A 24,176-nucleotide genomic window follows, 5' to 3' on the forward strand; every position below is an offset into this window, starting at 1 on the left:
AAAAAAAAAAAACAACTAAACAAAAAGGGCTGGAAGCATGGCTTAAGTAGTAGAATATTTGCCTAGTTCAAACCTGCTAACAACTAAATAATTACAAAAGTTAGAAACAAAAGAAATATCCAAGAACAGAGCACAGAGGAGCCACGGGGCCACTGTCCGTGGGGTCAGTGAATGAGTTAGGGCTACAGGGGTCACCAGGCACACGAGTCAGAGCAGGCTGCTCAACCAGGGGCTAGTCACAGGCAGCCGGGGGAAGTCTGCGGTGTGCGGAGCGGTGCCGCGCAGCGTTCCAGAGTGACATAGGCGCACACAGCGAGTGTCCGGGGACAGGACGTGAAAATGGCAGGGAGAGGTGCACAAGCATTTCTGCTGTTGTGCTGTTCATTACTCACTGTAGCCTCATTTGTTGTGAAATATTTGTACTCAGGGCCTCATGCTTGCTAGGCAGGCACAGTGCCACCAGAGCCACTGCCAGTTCCTGCTCTGCGTTGGTTACTCTCGAGATAGCGTCTCTCTCCTCTTACTCCCAGGCCGACCTGGACTGTCGTCCCCTCATTTGTACTTCCCTGTGTCACTGGGACGACTGGTGTGGACCACTAGGGCCAGCCATGGTGCATCCCCTATAGTTTGGGATGACAGGTGTGCACATTACACCTCACCATTGGCTGAACTCTTCTTCCCAGGCTAGCCTCAAGCCATGATCCTCACATTCTCAGCCTCCCAAGTATCTGAGATGATGGGCCTGAGCCGCCGCAGAGCCGCCGCACCCAGCTTCGAAACATTTCTCAAGGCAAACTAGTAAAGAGTCTAGAGTGACTATGATCTTCAGCTGAGCTAGAGAATCACGGTGTAGAATCAGATGCCACCGCTCTCAGGTTCTGTATCATTAGGTCCCGAGTGGGGTCTTCCAGCCTGCTTGTCTAACCAGCTCGGCTCCAAGCACCACGGCACCTAGGCGTTCTCTAGCTAGTACCTCTGGGTGCAGTTAGGAGTCATCTGTGGAGAACTTCTAGAACCTGAGGAGACAGGCTTTGGAGGGATTTCCCAAAAAAGTTGACCTCAGGTGGTTAAGGGATGTGTGTAGCATCTGACATTATGTTTCTATTTAACCCTTTGGGGGCCTGCATTTATAGATCTCATGGGAGCAGTGTTTCCCAAAGCAAACAGCAGGCACTGTGGGTTGGAAAGCCTTGCAGGAAAGGGGAAGGGCTGGGAGGGAGGGGAGCAGGGGTGTAGACTTCCACTTCATTTTAAGTGGTGCCTCCCGGGTGTTCAGATGGTGGGAAAGCGTGACCAGCCCCTGCAGATTTCATGGGTGCTGGAAAGACCACTGTACAGTTTACCGGACTTGCTGTGGACAGGTGCGTTTTCCGTGTACAATATCTTCCTATTCCTGAGAAGCCCTGCGGACCTTTCCCCTCTCTGTGCTCTCTATGAGCTCAGGGACTGCATGTCTCAGGTTCAACGCCTGCCCTATTGCCTGCCTCCTTGTAGATGCTCAGTAACTGCTCACTGAATGACTAAAAGGATTTTGACTCCGATGTAGACTCTTTCTGGGTGATACTGGGGTCTGAACTCAGGGCCTTGCACTTGCTCAGCCTGCTTGCTCAGAGGGTACTTCACTACTCGAGCCATTCCTCCAGCTCTGCCCCTTGCAGATTATTGTGGGGATTAAATCTCATAGACTTTCAGAATTCAGAATTCAGCCTCCCGAATAGCTAGGATTTTAAGTGTGAGCCAATAGCACCTAGCTAGATAGACTTTTTAATTAAACTTAAGAAAATTTTTGAGACAGGGTCTCATTATGTTACCCAGCCTGGCCTAGAACTCCTGGGCTCAAGTAATCCTCCTGCCTCAGTCTCCCAAGTAGCTGGGACCATAGGTGTATATTACTGTGCCTGGCTTTTAATTAAATTTTCTATTTTTATATAATCATGGATTCATATGTAGTTATGAGAAATAACACAGAGAAGAGTTGAGGCATAGCTAAAGTGACAGGACACTAGCAAGCCAAGGCCCTTGATTCAAAGCCACAAAGAAAAGATGGGTGAGGAACACAGGAAAAGAGAGTCTCCGTACACTTTCCAGGGTTTCTCTTTTTAACTGCAATGTAGTATTCCAACCAGGAAATCGACTTTGATGGGATCCACCATCTTATTTCAATTCCCCTAGTTTTCATGCCGTTTGATCACATGTATTGATTACCTGTCACCAGCACAGATGAGCAGCACAACAGTTCCTTCTCCGCAGGGCTCTTCCTCCTGCCCTGTTATGACCTCCCAGGCCCCTTCCCCCTGTCATTTGCCATCTCAAGAGCATTACATAAGTGGATTCTCATTGAATGTGGTCTTTGGGGGGGGGGGTGGCTCTGTACTTAGTGTCATTCCCTAGAGATGGCATCCACATGACTGTGGACAGTAGTTGTGTGTGCCTTTTGATTGCCGAGTAACAGTCCATGGTGTGAGTGTTTAATTCTTGGCATTTGACAGAACATCTGGATTGCTTCCAGCTTGGCCTTGTTATGAATATAAACCTGCTAGGAACATTTTTTTTTTTTTTGGCCAGTCCTGGGCCTTGGACTCAGGGCCTGAGCACTGTCCCTGGCTTCCTTTTTTGCTCAAGGCTAGCACTCCGCCACTTGAGCCACAGCGCCGCTTCTGGCCATTTTCTGTATATGTGGTGCTGGGGAACCGAACCTAGGGCCTCGTGTATCCGAGGCAGGCACTCTTGCCACTAGGCTATATCCCCAGCCCCTGCTAGGAACATTTTTGCACAGATTTTTATGATGTAATGTTTTCATTTCTCTGACCAGTTACCACTGTGGCAACTGCATGCTTGATTTGATAAGAAACTTCCCTTTTCCGTTCCCTTCTGCACCTTAGAAGCGGTCTTCTCCGCCTCTTCAGTGTCTGCGACAATCATCGCTTCTTATACTAGAGCTACTCTTTCATGGGCTCCAGTAGAGCTCATTAGTGAAGGAAACCTTGCAGTGGACACTTTCAACCACTAACCTATCTAGAGAACCAGTGCTTCATCACTTAGTGGGCACATGAACGCCCTAGGAGAAATGCATTGCATAATGTTAGAGAAAAGAGGCCTAAAATGAGAGATAACTGACCGATGGCAAAGATAACGTCAAGTGCACCTGCAGGCAGTCAGAATGTATAAGGAGAGGGGAGGAAAGAGGGTGGGCACACCTGGACTCAGAGCAAAGGAGGGCAGAGGTAGGCATTTATTCCTGATTAATTTATTGGCAATTATTTATTGAGTAATCCATTATGACAGGCACGCAGATCCATGCATGTTACAGATAGGGAAATGGGTTCCCAGTGGGCAAGGAGCTTGCCTGAGGTCCCAGAGGCGGTGGGTGGCAAGGCTGAAGCTCCCATCCAGAACTGTTTGACCGCTTTGTGGTTAGTGCATCTTGCTAAGGAAGGCTACGCTTAAGATCCCCGTACAAGAAGCAAATACTACATCCCTCGAAACACACCAGGGGGACAGACAGCTGTCTGGAGAGTTCTAAGAATCAAAGGGCTCTAGTTTCCTGGCTACCTTCATGCTAGACATCTTCCTGCTTCCTTCCAACTTTCTAGTGTCTTCCATGCCTTCCAAAGAGCAAAATTCTCCCCTGACCTCATTAGAAATTAATGTTGGGTTGCATCTCTGTTTTTTTGTGTCATTTGATACCTCACCAGAAGGCGAGACAACGGGTCTTTTTTGTGGCCCTCGCTACTCTGTGCTTGCTGCTAGCACGCCCTGGACTCCCTCCAATTTGCAATCTGGAGTCAGGCAAATGTGCAGTTACAAAGCTTTCTGGCCATCCACAGAGGATCCCTTCCATCTGTCTTCTGCCGCCTGCTTGTCGGGGCTGCTGGGCTCCTGACATTGGGTCCCTGTGACAGGCTTCAGGTTCCTGGAACCTCTCTCAGTTCTCTCCACTGTTCCGGGAAGAATCCTTGACACCCCTGGCATTCACTCTTCCACCAGTGCGTCGAGGCCTTGCTTGCTGGGGTCTGGCCAGTTGTGAAGGTCCACCTTGGTCCTGGGCCAGCCTGGGGAAGGCCTGAGTCGCTGAGTGGGGCTTCCTGGTAGGGTCTGCCTGGCTCCCTCTGTTCTCTTATTCGGGTTCAGCAGCTTTGACTTTCGGAGGGCATTATCCTGCTTTCCAGGAAGCTGACTTACATCATGGCAGTTTGTCCAGCCTCTACCTAGAGCTGGGACACTTTGCTTCCGTCCCAGGCTGTATGTAGAGATTTACACGGAGAACTTCCGCTCTGTGTGCGCTTGCAAAGCATGATCTAACATCCTCACACATGAATTTGCTAAACCAGAAGGTTTCTATTTAGAGCCTGGACCGCATGGCATGCGGGGAGCTGGAAGCTCCCGCTCCTGCCGGCACCCGCCTGCTTTGGGTGCTGCGGTCCTGCCAGATTTCACTGTCTCTCTTCCTGTCATGGCAACCTCGGGTCTTGAGTGTTTTTAGGTGAGGTCACCTTGCTAGACCAACACCCTTAGGACGAGATGTGGCACTGAAGGTTCTGGAAGCCCTGTCCCAGGAAGCCTGCTGCCTGGTCTCTGGTCTCCCTTACTGCTGCAGGAAGGAGAAAGGGCATTGTAAACTCCAGAAAGTTAGTAGTTATTTATTCTGCACTCCCCTTCCACCTCTCTCCAAAAACGATGAGAGGAAATCACATCAATACTAGGAGCTATCATCGTAGCTAACCCTCCGTCGTTTTCAGGTAATAGACATTATGCTTAGGACCTTGCTGTTTTCAGCCATAGCAGGGAGATGAGGCTGAGAACCTGTGTGGATGGCAGAAGCCACGGTCTGGAGGAGGACCCTACGCCTCCCCGGGTGGCAGCACCCTCGGCAGGCCTCCAGGCCTCCTTCTTCCATACGGAAGCGCTGCAGGGCTGCTCGTGGGTTCCTGGGGGATTCCGGAGGCATCTGGAAGAGCAGTATTTTTCAGAGCATCATCTGCGGGCACCTGTACCAGAATTCCCCGCTGCTGGTGGGGACCACAGATGTCCTGAGCACACCCTAGGGGAGGGCAGCCTGGGAATCTGCATTCTTACAAGGCTCCCTCAGCCGGTGTGATGCAGTCGAAAGTCCAAGAATCACCACTGTGTTATGTGAGAGTACTTACACCAACAGATCCATTGCAAGGAGGCTGGAGACCCACTGTCCATATTGAGAATGATCATTCCTTTTCTACGAAGCACAAGCATAAGCTGGGAATCTTGGGGCATGCCTGTAACCCCAGCTTTTGGGAGGCCAGGCAGGATGCTTGCAGATTGGAGGCCAGCCTGAGCTCAATAGTAAGACCATGTCTCAAAAAGAACAACCTCTCCTCCCCTCCCCAGCACACACACACACACACACACACACACACACACACACACACACACACACACAGAGTCAAATAGTTTGGGGTTTGTGGGCTATCAAATATCTGTAGACACTCATCAAGTGGAACACTGCAAAAGTTTATGACAGATGTCATAAACAGTGGTATGCTGAGGCTGGGAATGTAGCTTAGTGTAGAGGGCTCGCCTAGCATGCATGAAGCCCTAGGTCGATTCCTTAGCACCACATAAACAGAAAAGTCAGAAGTGGCACTGTGGCTCAAGTGGTAGAGTGCTAGCCTTGAGCAAAAGAAAGCCAGGGACAGTGCCTAGGCCCTGAGTTCAAACCCCGGGACTAGCAAAAAAAAAAAAAAAAAACCCAAAAACACCAAAAAAAAACAAAAAACAGTGGTGTGCTGTATTCCCATCCACTGTGCTTTCACAACAGGCAGAGTGGGCTGGCCTGAGCCTTTCCTGCCATCCTCTGATGCCATTATGCCCCTGTGGAGTTCCATCCAGCTCCAGGCTCTCCTGACAGCCTTCCTGTGGAAATGGTTCTCACAGTACCTGCGGGTCCCTGTGGAGAGCTGTTGAATCCTAGTGACTTCAAACAATGCCAGTCACTTCTCACTCATAGGCCAGCCCATGGAGGGAATTTCTACAACGTGGTCACTTAAGATCAGGGCTCTTTCCTGTTATGGTTCCACCCATCTTGGTCCTCCAGATCCTCTCCATTTGTCAGTATGAAGAGGAAAGAGACCACAAATTAATTATTCCACGGAAATTTTCCTAGATCAAGAAGTACCAAATCACACTGTCCACACTTCGTCAGTCAGAACACTTCTTTCTTATTTAGGGTTTCTCAATTCCCTGGGACCCTTGGCCCCTGAAGCCTCTCTATTCTCTTCTATCTTTGTTCGAATCCCATTTGGCTTTTTCCATACCTTTTCTCTTCTTTGTAAAAACAACAACAAAAACCCAAACCTTGGGAAGATCAGCCATTAGGAACTAGTACAGGCCTTTACTCTGGTTCTCACTGGCCCCTTTCCTAAGGAGTACAGCCATGGGAGATACTGAGTTACTGCAGGTGTGACTTTCATCAACTGTTTTGCTACTCTGTAACACAGACCACTTTTTCCAGGTTCCTTGACAGCTACTTCCTGTCCACTGACCTTGTGCCGTGTATCTTAGGTAGGTGCTGTGGTTGCACCAGACCAGATACCACCTTCTTTGTGAGCTCAAGTATAAGTAAATTGTCATCTCAGCTGAAATGGTCTTCCACGTGGTCATGCAGAGACCAAGGTTCTCCTTCCTCCTCTTCTTCCAGCTCTGTCTGCCTGGGTATCCTAAGAGTCTGTCCATCAGGCTGGTTTCCCAAGAGATATTTGTCTATATTGTCTTGGCCAAGGCTCAGTCAAGTCACCAAGTAACCAGCAAAGATAATCCAACAGTGCCAGGATTACCCATGGCTAGGCCTACCTAGACGGACCAACTAAAGACCAGTGGCCAGTCAGGGAGGACGCCATCAGGCATCCTGCCCTGGTACTTCCAATGGGTGCTGTCAGACATGAGCTCATGTGACCTGGCAGACGGACACATGCGCTCATGAAATGCAGTCAGCACTGCTTATACTTTCCCTCGGAGCCAGGCAGTGGATTAGACACAGACTGGAAGAAGAGGCTGTGCGTGGAGCACAGGGGGGCCCATTCCTGCAATGGATCTCTAGGGGAAGGACTTTTCTGACATAGTTGCTTTGAGAGCCTCCTGCAGCCCAAGAAATGCAAGAAATGCAATGCTGGGAGCCAGTTGCAAGCTCTCTGCAGAATACCGGCTGAAATGCGGCCAGAGCCGACAGGCCAGCAGACAGCAGGTGTTCTCGTTCTGGGGCCTTCAGTTGTTTTTGAAGTGCATGGTTTTCCCTCTGAGGTGTCTAGGGAGGGGTCACTCCGGGGATGAGGGGGGGCTTCTAACTGGTGGCACTGTACTTGGAGCCCACTCTGTGGTGCTGAGGGTAGTTCAGTGAGGGTGAGAGCCTTCCCCTCCCTTGTAACCAGCCTTCAGATCTGAACTACAGCCAGTGTTGATGGTGGCATCAAGGGCCTGGCTGAAGCCAGCCATGCAGTAAGGTCTGGGCACACCCAGCTGTCACTCTGCTCGGCCTCTGTCTGTGCACAGGTGTTCCTCTTGTTGGAACCTACCATCTATGGGTGACTCAGGCCACAAGCTGAAATGGGGGCGGGGGGAATGGCGGTACCTCCAGGAGGGTTTCAAAATGAGCTGAGGGGCTAGATTTAAAAGACCAGGCTAGAACATCCTCTTTTGGACATTTGATTTTGGAAGAAAGTCAGTTCTCTAGGAGAAGCAGAGAGGTCGCCGGGGTGAGATCCAGGAACCCCTTCATGTCTTCACTGATTTGTTACATGTTTTCAGCCAAGGGAATGAGGACGACAAAAGGTTAAGTCTTTCCTATAAGATTAATTCAGCCATCTCTGTGAAATGGTGGAGGCAGAATACCATTAGACGCTCTAATCTCGTTTCTCCCATGCTGTCTTTCTTGGAGCCTATCAAACAGCGTCCTGGGAGAGAGTCAGTCCTGTGGATGCTAAACATCACAGTCAGTCTCTTTCTGAATGTGCAGAAGGCCGTAATGTAGAAAATGTAGCTACCTTGTGAGGAAGGATGAAAAGGTACTGAGTGCGCCTGTCTCTGCATGCTCTATTTCAAATATTTTAAATATGTGAACCATGTAATTCCTGGGCAGTTTTCTTTGCTGTTTATTCAATTTGTTTGCATGACATATTCAAACCAAACTTATCTAAACTGTGCTTTGTGGATCTCTGTTGATTTCATGAGTATTGCTTGGGGTCTTAAATATACAAAGTACCACTCAGAAATGTGCCTTGTGAAGATACAGCTGTGCATTCCAGATGCAAACGCAGTAACAATTTTGCCTCTGTTTTAATTGCTCTTTAACAACGCATGTGAGTTTTCTTACCTGAATTAAGCCTGTTTGGGTGGGAAGAGATCAGGGGGTGGAAAGTATTAGCTGCTGTTGCTGTATAAAAAATAAATATGCTTGGATGATAGGGTTGTTTTGTTTTGTTTTGTTTTATAGCTATTTGGTTAGTCCTTGTCTTTTAAAATACTGGCATTTAAAAAAAATCTTAAAGGTGGGGGCAGGAAGCAGGGCCTTAAGGGGATTTTAGAGTTCTGTCTTCTCCTTAAAATATATCATTAAATGATGCTGGTTATTTTTATGTCGCATATTTGGGACAAAGAAACTCTCTTCAGCAAAAGATAATTGCAAGATCTGGTTCAGCAGCTTTGCCCCTTGCCTCAAGTTACTGCAGGCTTCCATTCCCTTCGGTAATACAGAAATGAAATTATAAACCACCAGGAGCCTTGGAAATTTCAATCGATTGCAAATGACTAAATATTTAATTCAATCATTGCCTATACTTCCAGGGATGACTCTGGCGTTTTTCTTTTGACTGAGGGCTCCATGAAAGCCGGGCTCTGCAATGGCTGCTGGGGACCGAGTCTGTTGCAAGGAGGCTCCCCTGCAGTGAGCAGCCGGGCACTGTGAGCCCGGTCCACAGCCGCCCTATATGCAAATGGTAGTTGGTTTTTGCAGAAGGTTTGTGGCCAGATCGCTATGTATAATACTGATGAAGCATTTTTGTTCCAGCTCTGTCTCGGAAGACCTAGGCTGTAGACGTGGGGATTTCAGTAGGAAACATTATGGATCTGTGGAGCTGGTAAGTTTCTGCTGTCTGTTCAGTGGTGGTACATTGATTTAGCTTTAGAGATGATTGCCAAAGCTCATCAGATCTTTTGTTACATGTACTGTTAGAGCATGTGAGTACAGTGTGAGGATTCAATTGGAATAAATATCTGTTGAAAGGCTATGATAATTTGATCATCTTTTATTGTTTCTATTGTTATGTACTTTTAATCTTGAATCTTCTAGCTTGTTAAAAAATATGTTGTGGCTTGGTTTTATTTTTTCCTCTCTGTTCATGGTGGATAGAATTAAATAAGCTAATTTAGGAATTAGGAAAGATAGTATTTCATTTTTATATTACCTTATGCCTAAAAGTTTATAGATCTAGTTTTCAAGGTTTAAATATTGAAATACTTATTCTGATCATTCATACCTTTGCTTTCTGGATATGTGACAGGAGTTAGAATATTTCTGAGCTCTTCTTTTTCTGTTAAGAGCATATTGGTTGGACTAAGTAAACAATCTGTAATAGATAACAGATATTTGGCATTAAAATATCTATATTTTCCTAAGAAGAGACATTGGAATTTTTGGTATGATTTTTTAAAGTGTTTTCATTAACAGAGGTACAAGTAAAGCATATTATAGTGTCAATTTTTTTATTTATTTATTTTTTTTGGCCAGTCCTGGGCCTTGGACTCAGGGCCTGAGCACTGTCCCTGGCTTCTTCCCGCTCAAGGCTAGCACTCTGCCACTTGAGCCACAGCGCCACTTCTGGCCGTTTTCTGTATATGTGGTGCTGGGGAATCGAACCTAGGGCCTCGTGTATCCGAGGCAGGCACTCTTGCCACTAGGCTATATCCCCAGCCCCTATAGTGTCAATTTTTAAAAGGTTGAATTGTGACTTTTTTTTTTACTTGCATGGACAAAATTCAGGAAAATATGCTCATAAATTCTATTTATTATTATTTATCACTATTAAGGGCTTTAATGTTTCCATTTTTAATGAGTTGCTTGTATCCATTAGTATGGAGCCCATTATCCCCCATTAATAAAAGCTGCATTCTTACAAGGTTTTGATAGTAGAAAAATTTATGCCAGAGTTGTGTACCAATAGCATTCAACTTGAATTCAAATGAATATTATGGACTTGACTGTGAACCCAACCCAGGCTGAGTTTTCCTTCTTCCTTCCTTCCTTCCTTCCTTCCTTCCTTCCTTCCTTCCTTTCATTCTTTCTTCCTCCCTTTCTTTCTTCCTTCCTCCCTTCCTTTCTTTCTTCTTTTTTTTTTTTTTTAGTTTTCTTGAAAATATAAAATAGGTAAAAGTTCATTCTTGTTCTTAAGGAGCAGTTGAGCAGATAAGATACAGTATTTAAATAATGAGGTTGGGCCACATAAGACACATTGATTGAGTCAGTACATCTTCCATGTAGGTCCCTGGTGATACTGCCTCTCCTCAAGAAACATATGCATGACTAACTCTGAGGGGAATCTGGAGAACAGAGGGGGAGACACAGAGAGATCATGAAGGAAGGAGCGGCCCGTTCTATCCAGTGATCTCAGGAAGTGGCTTGGAAGGCCCCGTGGAACGCTGTAGGTTGTGGGTGGGTGGCAGAGAATAGACAGTAGATATGGGCAAACAGCATGATTCTTGGCAATGATGTGTTCCAACAGCAGTGAGCAAATGGTCCTGCCTCGCAGAGAGTAAGGCAGCAGAGCTTAGTAGTTACAAGCAAGCTGGCTTTGAAATCAAACAGGCCTGGGTTCACATCCCAGCTCCGCGACTTACTTCCATGCCACATGAGTTACTTCACTTCTGTGAACCCCAGTTCACAGTTAAGAGCTTGTGCTCTGATGCCATTCTTGTGCTCTGACATCATCCTTGTCTCATCATTCACGAGTATGATGATCTTGAACTTCTTTTGGTCTCAGTTTTCTCACCCATAAAAACAGAGATATTAATATTATCTTCCCTGAAGGCTTGTTAAAAGGACTGAGATGATACACTTAAAGTACCTCGCACATACACTTTCATGTTCACCAGCTGTAGTAGCAAGATGAAAATCAGTAACAAAGGAGAACTTCCACTGTCACGTGAAGACTTTGAACTTGGCCCAAAGTAATATGAAGCTCTTGTAATCAGCAAGTGTCATACTTAGGGATATAACATGAGTACAACAGTGAACTCTAAGAACTTGTGGGCTCACAGAATATCAGAATGCTTTTCACCAAGTTAGAGAGCAGTGGATCATAAAACTCATGCAGCCATCAGAGTTACCTGGAGGGCTCCTCAAAGCACAGATTGCTGCTGGGAGAAAGTGACTCATGCCTGTAATCCTAGTTACTCAGAAAGCTGCAGTTCAAAGCCAGCCCAGGCAAGAAAGTTCATGATTAACCATCCAAAATCTGGAAGTGGAACTATGGCTCAAGTGGTAGAGTCACCAGCCTTGAGTGAAAAAGCTAAGGGACAGCATCCAGGCCCTAAGTTCATGGCCTATCTCACATACACACAAATACACACACACACACACACACACACACACACACACACGCCACACATACACACATTACTGTGCTCCCCCCCAGATCCAGAATTTCAAATTCAATAGTTGACCCACAATATGAATTTCTTACAAGTTTCCAGACAGCTGCTGCCTCTGTTACCAAAATCAATCTTGAAGCACATCTGCCTTAAAGAGTCGGACCCACCATCAGTTCCCTCTGAACTAATCAGGCAGCTTACTGACTACAAGTTCTTCAGTCTACTTCTTCCTACATCTTCAGGATTTTCCTCTCGCTCTGTGTGTGTGTGTGTGTGTGTGTGTGTGTGTGTGTGTGTGTGTGTGTTTGAGATTTATGGTTTATAAAGTAAAATTTAAACATATTAATTTTTGACAAGTGCCAGTGGTTTATTTTTATAATCCTAGCTATTCAGGAGACTGAGATCTAGAGGATTGCAGTTCAAAGCCAGCCTATACAGAAAAGACTATCTCCAAAACAGTCAGCAAAAAGCTGAGCTGGAGATTTGGCTCAAGTACAGCTGAGCAAGTAAGCCAAGCAAGTATGAGGCCCCAAGATCAAACCTAGCATTGGCTGCCTGTGAACAGCCTCACCAACTTGCACCAAGTATTTTCAGCTCCTTTTGGCATCTTCACATCTTTATAAATAAAAACCTCCTTTTCACATGGTTATAATGAAATTATACATTTAATTTTGCATTCATCTTTAATCACTTAACTGTGTTTTATAAATGTCTTCTTCATATGTATTCTTGGGTTTACCATTTTATTCTGTACATTTATTACCCAACCATTTCCCTCATCTTGTAAAATTGGGTGGTTTCTAGTTTTGCTGTGTTAGAAATGACATATGCACCGTTGGTTGGAATGACTGAGAAGAATGAAATGAGCAGAGCTCTGGTTTTGCTAAAAAGTCTCTTGAAATCATGAGTGTTTTAAAAGGAAAATGATATTTTCTCTCACCTCTGAGTAACACAGAAGGAACAGTGTTGGTATTCATGGGGAGTTGGGTGTTCAGGACCCTCCTCAGGTAGTAACATCTGAGAATGCACAAGTCCCTTACATAAAACGCCATATTGCATATGGCCCACACATCCTCTGCATACAGTAAAGCACCTCGATTACTTAGGATACCTAAGTCAATGTAAGTGAGATGAACTATGGTGATACTGTATGTTAGGAAATAATGACAAGAAAACAGTCTGCATAGGTTCAGTATAGACATATTTTTCCAAATATTTTCAGTACACAGTTGGCTGAATCCACTGACACAGAACCCATTCCATAGAGAACCAACTGTACTGATAAATTAGACACCAATTTATGGCTACTGTGTGTTGACAAAGTGGGTTTAACCTTTTTTCACCTGGTATGATGAAAATTGCTGGGATCCTAGAACTTAAACTTCACAGAATACCCAGGATTCTAGAAAATGTAAAATTTAACATACATGCTGTTAAGTCCTTGTGCAGAACTAAGCTTGGACATTCACCATAGTAGCAAAGGCAGAAAAATGTAATTCCCTAAGTACCATTTGAGTGTAAATGTGGAGAATAAGAACTGAGGAGCCCAGAGCTCCTTAGCCTCCTTTCAACAAGTGTTTTCTGAGGGCCCGTGGCATGGAAAGACCAGCCAGCTTGTCTGTCTCCATGGAGCTGACTTAAACAACTGCCTCCATCTTTGTGTCCCCAGGCTGTGACCCACCCCGATCTCAGCCGGACTCCCTGCCTTTGAACCGGGGCTTGCTTCATTTTGAGGACTAGCTCTAAAGTACTGTTCTGGAAGGATCTAGCGAGTCTTGCCGGGACAAATGAGGCACGGGATGTTCCGCTGGGCCTCCTGCGGCGGGGAAAGGCATCAATTTCTATTCTGTTTCTCACTGGCCCTTCTGATTTCCTCTGCCTGGCTGTTCTGTTCTCCTCTCTACAGAGCAGCCTCCCCTGATTGCACATCGCCTCTCTCCAGTCCCCTTTTCTTACAGGAGTTTTATAGTTTTAGCATTGATGCTTATGTCTCTGAGCATGCTTATGTCTTTGAGTTCCTTGCTGTCCATGTGTTAAGTTACATTCCACCTCTTTCTCTTGCATCACATGTCCTGCTTTCTTAACACCATTTGTTGAGAAGACAACTGCTTCCCTATTGAATAATCCTAGCACCTTCCTTGAAAACATATACCTATACACAAGGGTTAATTTCTGGACTTTCTTGTCCATCTCAAAGGTCTGTATGTCTATATTATGGCAGAACGATAATCTAAAATGTTGACAATACAACACCCCCCCCCCCACACACGCTTTCCATTCAGTGTGTGGGTTTGACTTCAAGACCTTGTGCTGCAGATGCTCTACCACTTGAGCCATACCCGTAGCCCTTTTATCTATGGTTTGTTTTTGTGGGGTTTTTTTTTTGGCAGTCCTGGGGCTTGGACTCAGGGCCTGAGCACTGTCCCTGGCTTCTTTTTGCTCAAGGCTCTCTGCCACTTGCGCCACAGTTCCACTTCTGGCTGTTTTCTGTATATGTGGTGCTGGGGAATTGAACCCAGGGTCTCATGTATACAAGACAAGCACTCTTTGCCACTAGACCATATCCCCAGCCCCGCCCTTTTATTATTAGGATGGGGTCTGCTATTTTTTGCCTCGGCCAGCTTTGGACACGCATCCACCTACCTACAGTCTCCCTTAGACTTAGGCTCACAACTTCAGCCTATTTGTTCAGATGAGATCTGGCTCCTTTTTGCCTGGGCTGTCCGGGCACTACCAGCCTCCTCATCTCTGCCCCCTGAGTAGCTACAACACAGATGCAGCTTTTCTTTCTCCAACTCCTCCGTTGATTGCCCCTTTTACTTCAAGCCCAACCATACATCCAGCCCCACAAGGATCTGTGTGATTCTCTGCTCCACCTTGCTCTTCTTGCTCTCCAGCCACTCAGTCCCCAGGCTTCAACTTCTGGCATAGTGGTCTCTAGACATGCTGAGTTCTTCACTGCACAACTTCTATTCTTGCCAGACCTGCGCCCAGGAGTCGGCTTCCCCCTGCATGGCTCTTCTCAGCTTAAATGTCACCTTCTCCAGGAGACTTCCCCTGACCACCCGATCCACAGTGCTCCGCTCCCAGTGCTCTCTGACTCTGGGTCCTGCTTACCTCCTCGGCACTGCTCATCAGGCTGTGAAGTACTTTCATTTCCTAATTTACCTACTGCTCATCCACTGGAGATGAGGGCAAGATTCACCTGCCTTGTTTGTTGTTGTATTTCTAGATCTGGTACAGAGTTCTCAGAATCTTTTTTATTACTCAGATGATTTCCAGGCCCCTCCCCTGCAATCTCCAGCTCTGCTATGCATCACCATCTCTTCATCTTGAACCCCAGTTTCAAATTCCAAGTGAATAGTAAGGATTGGCTCCTGATAGTATAGGTAAGAATCCCTCATTTAAACGGTGGTACTCAGGATAGTGGAGCCATGTGGTATAAACCTGGCTTTCTAGAACCATCCCTTTAACAAAGTGTGCAGGGGAGGAAGATTCTCTCTGAAGAGGATGTAGAGAAAAGTTTAATGAAGAGCAGCAACTGGACTGAACCCCCAAATGTGTCTGTCATGCTCCTTCATATAGCAGACTATGGAAAACACTTCGTAAAAATTTCTTTCTTGTACCAGTGGACTCTAAGCTCTTTGTGGCTCTTTGTTAGACATTGAGTTCCACAATGCTTAGCTTTGGTTACTTAGTAAATATTGATTGAATGAATGTGTGGTCCGGTTTGATTGAAATTAGAGAGCAGTCTACCCCATGAAAAATAAAGGAAGGGAAAACACACTTCTTTGAATCCCCACCCCCAGCATGGTTAGACTCATTAGCTTGCAGTATGTTCCACCTAAAACATATGCCATTTTTCTTCCTGATAAATGATAAGTCCAGTCTCTGCTGGCAGCTTTCCAAGCAAGGCACGGCTATCACACCATCAACCGCTCTTCATTGCCTCATATTGAAATCTGTCAGGAAAAGCATGAGACTGTTTGTAGCTTTTATTGATCCTTTGTTGGCCTTTGACTCGGCTGATAGGAAACCGATGTGGCATACATGATAAACAGGATGGGCACAATGTAGACCGCTCCTTCCCCCTGCCCAACCAGGCCGCTGAGTCTCAGGCACACACATGCACGAGCGCGCGCGCGCACACACACACACACACACACACACACACACACACACTGTGCTTCTGGGGAAGTGATTTCAGATCAGGATAAAACAGCATAGAATGTTTTCTGTTCCTTTGTATACTTGTATCTTGACCACACAGACTCACATTTGGGTGACCTGCGTGCATCCTTCCAGGCCGCGTAGGAAAGAAGTAGATAAAGGAAGATGGAGCTGGGTATGTGTCAGAAACTCAGAGCATGGCATCCACAAACTCCAACAGCTGAGGTTTTGACTATGTGAAGACCCTCAGGTTTTCTATGTAATAATTTGTATTTTTGTTGGGACTCAAATGTGAATTATACCTAGGGGTACGGGTGTGCAGAAAGACAGTCTTTTGCTAATGAGTACCTTAGCTGCCGGACCAGCATCCCTGTTGGTCCAGGGCAGTTTTTTTTCTGTTTGTCAAGGAGGCTTTTAGTTTTCATGGGCATTTTATGGGTGAAATCACATTCTGTATGGCATTACCAAATTGAAAGATTAGTGAAGGCGCCAGTATATTTCCCTCAGGAACACCAAAACATCAAGGATTCAACATTCTACAAATAAACTCCTGATCTGGGCATACATTGTCCAATATACCTAGCTGTGAGTTACGAGCTGGTCACCACACTTAGAACTTCTGAACGTGGTTTGTCCAAGTGTTTTTCAGCAGCAGCCTTCCAGGATGGAAACCACACTGGGGCTTCTTTGATATTTTTTTTCCTGCCTTTGTGGGTGATGGGCCTTGCTCACTTTGAAATTTTATCAGGCTAAATACTAATATGGTGATGACTGCAACCATTTTCTGTGGGTAGGAATGGAAGGCTGTAGTCATAAAATTATTTATTTATTGGAATGGGACCTGAAGTGCTCTATCACAGTGATTATTTTGTCATTATTTTTGTGTATGTGTGCCAGTCCTGGGCCTTGGACTCACTAGCACTCTGCCACTTGAGCCACAGCGCCTCTTCTGGCCGTTTTCTATATATGTGGTGCTGGGGAATCGAACCCAGGGCTTCATGTATATGAGTCAAGCACTCTTGCCACTAGGCCATATTCCCAGCCCCTATTTTGTCATTATTATGATCAGCTTTGACACTTATTGAATGCCTGCCATGTACCACAGTGCCTACCACAGTGCTGACTATATGCGGTGGGGTACTTACTTAATCCTCACAAACCAGCAGATGAGGTAAGTATTAAGGGGCTGTGCATCACCTTGTAGGTCCTCAGAAGACATTTGTGGGTAGTGAGTGGATTCCTATTTACCCATGATCTCCAGAGGTCTCACAGCTCGCAAGTTGCAGAGGTGACATTTGAGCCCAGGCCTGTCTGTCTCTACAAGCTCTGCACCCATATTCTTAGCCTGCAAGCCCATCCAGCTGCTTGCGGGGGGTCTCTCAGGGCAAACACTGCTGCCCTAATCAACACCATGGAGTAGCTCTGCTTTAGTTTTTACTCAAACGTATCACCTCAAACTATGTTCTGGCCACGTCTCAGAGGTTTTAAGAAGCGTGTGCATAAATAATTATCCAGAGAGATGTTCATGCCTTAAATGGTATAAATTTAGCTCCTGGATCAAGCCAGACTACATGGCAACTACAAACACACTTGGCCCTTTACCTTTCCTGGCCTCTCTGAGTTGCATTTCTTGATTCGGGGCTTGGCCTTGTGCCTTTAAGTTGCTTTGATGGACAGTGTGGAAAATAGCCAGATGGACCTTGCTTGCATCCCGAAGTGGGTCCGTTCAGAACGCTGCCGGGCACTTTCCTGCCTCTGCCTGCCGCACAGTGTCTCTGTCCAAGAGCCTAGGAGAAATACTTCCCAGGACTGAAAAATGTCATTCATCTCCGGAGAAGCTGAGTTGTTGTTTGCCTGCTTCTAGGAAGCTCAGAAGTCTTACTTATGGCTTGTCTCTAACAGCCTTCATAGAATGAGTCCTCATCTGACACTTATTTATAGTTTATTTACCTACACCTGGCCTTCCCTTGTTCTGAATGTGCTCTGTATCCTACATTATCCTTTGAGTAAGATGTGTTCAGTAATCTGACTTAAAGCCTTTTAAAGACATAAGGCGTTTAAAACATGCTTCTGCTATCAGTCCTCTGTACCCCACTGACAGTTATCTGGTTTACAGAATGGTTTCTGCTTGGCCTCCCCTTGCCCCTCACACACTCTAGTTTTTCCTGCAGCGTGACTTTACAACTCATTTTCCTAGGACTATAAAAAAAAAATGGTATCACTTGACCATCTATTTGTTAATCAGCTTGAGTCCTGGACTCTGTCTTAATGACAGAGGCAGCTACCGCACAAAACCGCACCAAAACGCACGGGCTGAGCGCATCACACGTGTCATCCAGTTCTCCAGCTCATCCTCAGGAAGAGCCACCTCCCGTGCTCTCTGGTCCTGAAACTCGAGCCCCCAGCGTCCATCCCCTGCCTCCTCTGGGTCAGGCCTGCTCCTGCTCATCTCTCAGGTCGGGCAGGTTCTTCCTCCCAGGCCCGTGCTGTCTGCACCTCTGGGCCTCTGTGCTTCTGCAGCTGCCTAAGCCCCCTGCGCCCCCTCTACCCCGTCTCTGGCCTCCACACTCTGTGCCAGCAGCCTGAAGTAACCTGGGGTCTTTATTCTTTGACTCCAGTAGTCTTTCTTTACCTGATGGAATATGGTGTCCCATTCTCATGCAAAACCATGCTGTGATTGTGATAGTGGGAAACATTCATTTCTCATCACTGGACATACAAACTGTAAGCGCATTGTTTATTCCTTAATGCTTATGTATAGGAAATGGGGGCTTATGTATAGGAAATGGGGTAGAATAGTTTCCTCCCTGAGTTGTGTTCTCTGGTATACTCAGGAGGCAAAATTCTCACATGTCTCTAAACACAGGTTCTTCCTTTGATTAGACGCTGGGCCTCCTGCATCTTAGTGACCTAAGCCACACCCACCAAGCACCTGCCTTGACTTTGACATCAGTAGCCCAGGCTCAGCAAAAGTAAAGTCCATTATATATGTGTACGGAAAGGTCATGATGAGATTCCTTGCCATGGAATTTAGTATATGCCAATAAAAATAAAGGCTAAAACTAGGCACTACGGGCTCATGCCTGCAGTCCTAGCGACTCAGCAGGCGGGGGTTTGAGGATCACAGTCCGGGAGCCAGCCTAGGCAGAAAAGTCCAAGAGAGTCCATCTGCAGCTAATCAGCAAAATGCTTGACTGGAGACATGACTTAAGTGGTAGAGCATCAGCTATGAGCAGGGAAGCCACGGGAGAGCCAGAGGTCCTGAGTTCAAGCCTTGGTACTGGCACAAAAAATTAAGACTGAGAAAAGTAAAATATATAATGTGTACTAAGTCATAAGTAATATAAGTAGAAGCATTTTCCAAGGGGGCTGGAGGCATGGCTCAGTGGTACTGTCCCTGCTCAGCAGGCTAAAGGCCCCGAGATCAACCCAGTTCTACCACAAAACAAACACAGTGTTTGCAGTTTTCCCAAAGCTATCTTCCGGGTTTATAGAATTTGACTGTATGCATGAGCACACAGCGTGAGACCCATGCTTCTACTTCCGGTGCTGTGGAAGATGAAAAGGAACTTTATCTTTCTGCCAGCCTCTCGCCACATGGGCTCTGAACATTGGCACTCGTTTTAGAGGCCCTCAGAAGTGGAGCCCTTTCATCTTATTAACTGGCTGACAGCAGCCACCTTGGGACAGTGTGGCCTGGGGCTCTGGGTCCAGGAGCCTTTGGGAGTCTCCCCGAGGCCCCTTAAGCTGGGCCCTCTCCTTCCGGCTTCCTCCCATCTCAGGACATCTGTCCTCTCCGGCTAGCTCTTTGCCTTTGTTGTTAGAGAAGAGAACATCTGCCCGGTGTAACAGCTCATATCTATAATCCTAACGACTCAAGAGGCAGAATTTGGGGGTGCTGCATTTTTTAGGTCAGTTCAGACAAAAGTGTGCAAAGCCCCCAACCATAATGGGAGTGTAAGTAGAGGATCGGGGTTCAAGCCAGCCCTATCTAAAAAATAACCAAGCCCAAAAGGGCTTAGAGGCACAGCTCAAGCAGTAGAGTGCCTGCATCAGGAGTGCAAAGCCCTGAGTTCAAACCCCACCTGCAGAAAGAAAAAAAAAAAGGAAGGGAGGGTTGGATTTCTGACATTGGAACACTCTTTAGCCACTAAGCAAATTTAGTGAAAAATATGGAAAATACAAAATCCAGTGTCGCCTACTATGATTGGCATAACAGAAGAGGCGCGCAGGTCCGCCGCACTCTTACTGTTGAGCCATGAGTAATATTTTATATTGAGTTATTTTACCCATTTAATTAAAGCAGTTACTTTGGGTTCCTTTCCGTGTAAGAAAAGGAGTTTGTGTCTTTGCCCTCGGCTTTTTAATTGGTCTATTGCCGTTATCGCTGTGTTGCAGTCTTTCAAGACATCACCTCAAACTGCGCTTGCTTAATAGTTGTGAAGACTTTTTAATTACTTTGGGAATACATTTCAGCCATTCTTTTAAATTCTCTGTTGAGTCTCACATCCGTTTCACAACTCCCCTCTGACTTTCCCCATTCGACGCCTTCCTGTTCCCTCACTCCTCCGAAACTGCCCTGGCCAGGGTCCCCAAAGACCGTCTCTCTACCCAACACAGTGGCCATCTCTCCATCCTTAGTTTTCTCAGCCACTCTGCAGCACTGGGCCCTGGGAAAACTTTCTCCGCCCACGTGTTACCCTCCCATGGCTTTCTTCCTGCCTCCCCACATCTCTTGTCCTTGCCTCCTTATTGGGGTTCTCCTTTGTCTGTTGTGTTTAAATCAGCAAGTCCCACAGCCAGAGACACTACCCGCTTTCTGTCAGCAGATGTCTGTCTGTGGACTCCTTCCCCGGATACCCACAGGGCGTGTCTCCTGGGGTCACCCATGGGCAACTGAAACTCACCAAACTCAAGTCTCCCTCACCCCTCTTTCCCCAAGCCAAGCACTGAGTGGCCTGATGGCCTTACCTTCTGTTGAGCTGCAAATTCCAGTAACCAGGAAGTCGCCCATGCCCTCGTCCAGTCGCCCAGCAAATCCTGTGGATCCTGTACTCTAAATAGCATTCGTGGCTCGGGGGCTCTTCGGTCCGTGTGCATGGTCGATCCCAGATGATCTTGAGGGGTTTATATAAGTAAACTCATTGCAGTTTCACTGCCACCTACATGAAGGTGGCTCCTGTACTCTTCCCCCCCCCCCTTGCCTAGGTGAAATAATTGAGATTCAGAGAGGTTCCTTTGTCGACACAGCTGGCGAGAGGCAGGGCTGCCCCCCCCCCCCCGCCACTTTATCCCCAGTAGATTGTGTTCGCTTTAAATCCCGTGATTTGCCATTGTTACAGGCAGCTTCAAGTCCCATCAAACCTTACTGTGCCTTAAAAAAAAGAAAGAAAAATCACTTGAGCAGTAGATTAAGAAACACATTCTGCTTTGCTGTGTGTGGAGAAGGCTAGGCACAGCATTTTAAAACAAGATTCTAGTTCAGAAATGACTTATTTCCTCATATGTTTCTTAATTGGTCTCTTGAAGAAAAAGGGTGAAAAAAGGAAGGAAAGGGTCTCTTGAAAAGAAAGGCTAAGTACCTGCATGCGCTTCTCCTTCTGTGTGACATTGGTTTTGTTTCCTCTTTCTGTGTGCTCCTTGCATTCTCTCCGGTTCTCCTTGACTTCTCCAAGATTCCATTCAACCAGTTCTTGATGGGATTACACCTAGGTTTTTTGTGTTTTGTGTTTTTTGTTTTTTTTTCTGTATCCTCAGCAGCAATTCACTGGATTCTGGGGCTTTGATTTCTTTAGTGCTATGAAGAGTACATTCCCCCAATGCAGCTCTTGTGCTTTCAAGCAAACACACACACTACGGCATCAGACCCCAGCACCTCTCTTTAGAGCATAAAGCAGGTAGGTACTTCTCAGCCCTTCCATGGTCTTGCTCAACCTGCTGCTGGGCCTTAGCTCACGAGACCCAGAATCCAGAGAGCAGACCTTTACAACCTACTGTTACCTGCTGTCCCGGGCCTCCTCACACTTCCCGTCCTTCTAGAATGCTCTCCAGCCTGACCTCTGCCAGGTCTTGGCTCTGCCATAGCCTTTCATTCTCCCCCTATGGGATATCGTCTTTCACACTTTAGAATACTTGGCTCTTCTCCACGGTTCCCATCATATGTTGTATTGAGCATGATGTGTGGCTCAAATGCTAGTGAACCATCCATGAGCAAGAAACTCAAGTGTGCTCATCGACCACAGGGCTTTGAGTTCAAACCCCAGCAACTTGAATTCAGCTGAAGCCAGAGCAAAAAGGACTGGAGGCATGACTCAAGTGGTAGAGCGCCTGCCTAGCAAGCATGAATCTCTGCATTCAAAGCCCTATACTGACAGAGAAATGTTTATTATTAGTTTACTTTATTGTTATTATAGAGGTGATGTACAGAGGGATTACAATTAAGAGTCAGGTAATGAGTACATTTCCTTTCGTACAGGGTCTTCTCCCTCATTCTCTCCCAGTCCCTCCCTCCATCTCCACCCACAAGTTATATAGGTCACTTTATTCTGTGTCCAGTGAGCAACTGCTGCATTTTCTCACCCTTTTTCCCTTGAGTTCTGCACCCTCCCCCCAACCATTCTCATGTGGGAGAAATATACCGCACATAAGGTAAAGAAGACAGAATCACCAAAAGATTAAAAAAAGAAAAGAAGAGAGGTGTCTTCTTTCCATCTCTTGGAGGTCATTTCAATATGTGCATTATTTTATGTAAATATGTATTATTTTCTATAAATATGAAGAAGCCCTTAGGCATGATGCTTTTGTTTCTGTCCTGGGTATCCTCTTTTGGTTTCACTGTGTGTGAGTATCTAGAATCCCTGAGAGAAAATTTTAAAAAGAATGCTTAAAAGCCAGGCATGGAGGTAAATACCTGTAATCCCAGCACTCATGAGGAAGAGGTAAGAAGATCACAAGTTTGAAACTAGTGTGGGCTACAGTGAGACCTTGTCTCAAAAGAAGAAAATATAGGCTTCCTTTTTTTTCGATTTTCAGGGTCATATCTAACACCGTCATAGTCCTGTGTTGGAAGGTCTTCTCCCTCCTTAGAAAATCTTCACACTCACCCAGACAGCTCTTCAGAGCTTGTGCCTCCCCCCCATTCAGAGTATGCACCTGGCCCGGGCTGTTGCTGTCCCTGGGGCCACAGCTGCTCCAAGTTCCACAGCTGCACAGCCAGTGAGTGTGCAAAGCTTTCTGGTCGTCCCTGTGTGGACTCGCGGCTCGCCTTGTGAAGCTCTGCTGGAGTGAGATAGGCCATGCTGTGCTTGGCATCTGCTGCTCGGAACCAGTGGCTCGTCAGGGCCGGGGGGGGGGGGCGGTGGTCTGGCTGGAAGGAGGCGTGTGAGGCTGTGTTTGCTTTGCTCTTTATATAAGCTTGAGAAAATACCAGCTCTCTGGGTCAGAGAGCAAGATGGCAACTATGCAGAGACCAAACCCCCTCCAGCTCCAGCCAACCTCTGGTGTGGCCAACTGCCTGGCACGTTGGCACGGCTGTTCTCTCCAGCACACTCTGCTGCCAGGACTCTGCCTGTCTCTCTCCTACCTGTGGCACTTTGTGCATATGTGCCGGAGGGAGCCTCTTTCCCTCCCCCTTCTCTTCCTTTCTTCTTGGGAGTAGTTACTGCCAGATTATAAAGCAGACCCATAGATGCTGTAGTTCATCCTTCTGAGGGGCCCTGCCAGTCGGGTCTTTCCTACGTTAGCATCCCTGCCTTCTACAACATCGCTGGTCCTGAGCAAGCACAGGGGTCACACATGTAATCCCAACTACTCAGGAGGCAGAGATTGGAAGGATCACAGTTCAAGACCAGCCTGAGCAAGCAGTCTGCAAGATTCCATCTCATCCTAGAAGAGCAGGCTCTAGTGGCATGTACTTGTCATCCCGATAGCACAGGAAGATTAAGTAGGAGGATGGAAGCCCCGGCTGGCCTGAGGGTGACTCTGAGATCCTATTTGAAAAATAACTCAAGCAACAAGGGCTGAGGGTGTGACTCAAGTGGTAGAGAGGTCCTGAGTTCAAACCCTGTGTCACCCACAACTACATGGGAAGGTGGTCTCTTTCTTCATCCCGTCTGGCAGAGTTACTTTCTTCTCCACAGCACAGAGGCTGCCGTTTTCAGCGTGGTACCCAGAGTGCTGTCTGTGAAGGCAGTTGGTATACCCCTGCTTCAGATCCAGGGGCTCCGTGCAATAAGTGGGCCCCCGGCCTCCGGCATGCTAACCAAAGACTTGTTGCACCCACCAGGTGCCGTTGAGGCAGAGCAGCTGAGTGACCCTGCAGAGCTTTGGGCTCATACCTTTGGTGCCTCTGATCCCGCTGACAAGGACACTCGTTGCATGCAATGAGTGCACTC

At 46.7% G+C, this 24,176-nt stretch overlaps 1 protein-coding gene across 3 annotated transcripts in view; it reads left to right on the forward strand.

Moving 5' to 3' along the window:
* Positions 1 to 24,176, forward strand: part of Garnl3 (GTPase activating Rap/RanGAP domain like 3) — a 125,772-nt gene that overhangs the window by 21,201 nt on the left and 80,395 nt on the right. For all 3 annotated transcript variants that reach the window (XM_048343224.1, XM_048343235.1, XM_048343243.1), the window contains one exon: positions 9,035 to 9,104. In XM_048343224.1, coding sequence (XP_048199181.1) covers positions 9,035 to 9,104 — 70 coding nt within the window. The remainder of the gene's footprint in view (positions 1 to 9,034; positions 9,105 to 24,176) is intronic.

The sequence above is a fragment of the Perognathus longimembris genome, chromosome 1 (assembly GCF_023159225.1).
Source record: "Perognathus longimembris pacificus isolate PPM17 chromosome 1, ASM2315922v1, whole genome shotgun sequence".
Classification (NCBI taxonomy): domain Eukaryota; kingdom Metazoa; phylum Chordata; class Mammalia; order Rodentia; family Heteromyidae; genus Perognathus; species Perognathus longimembris.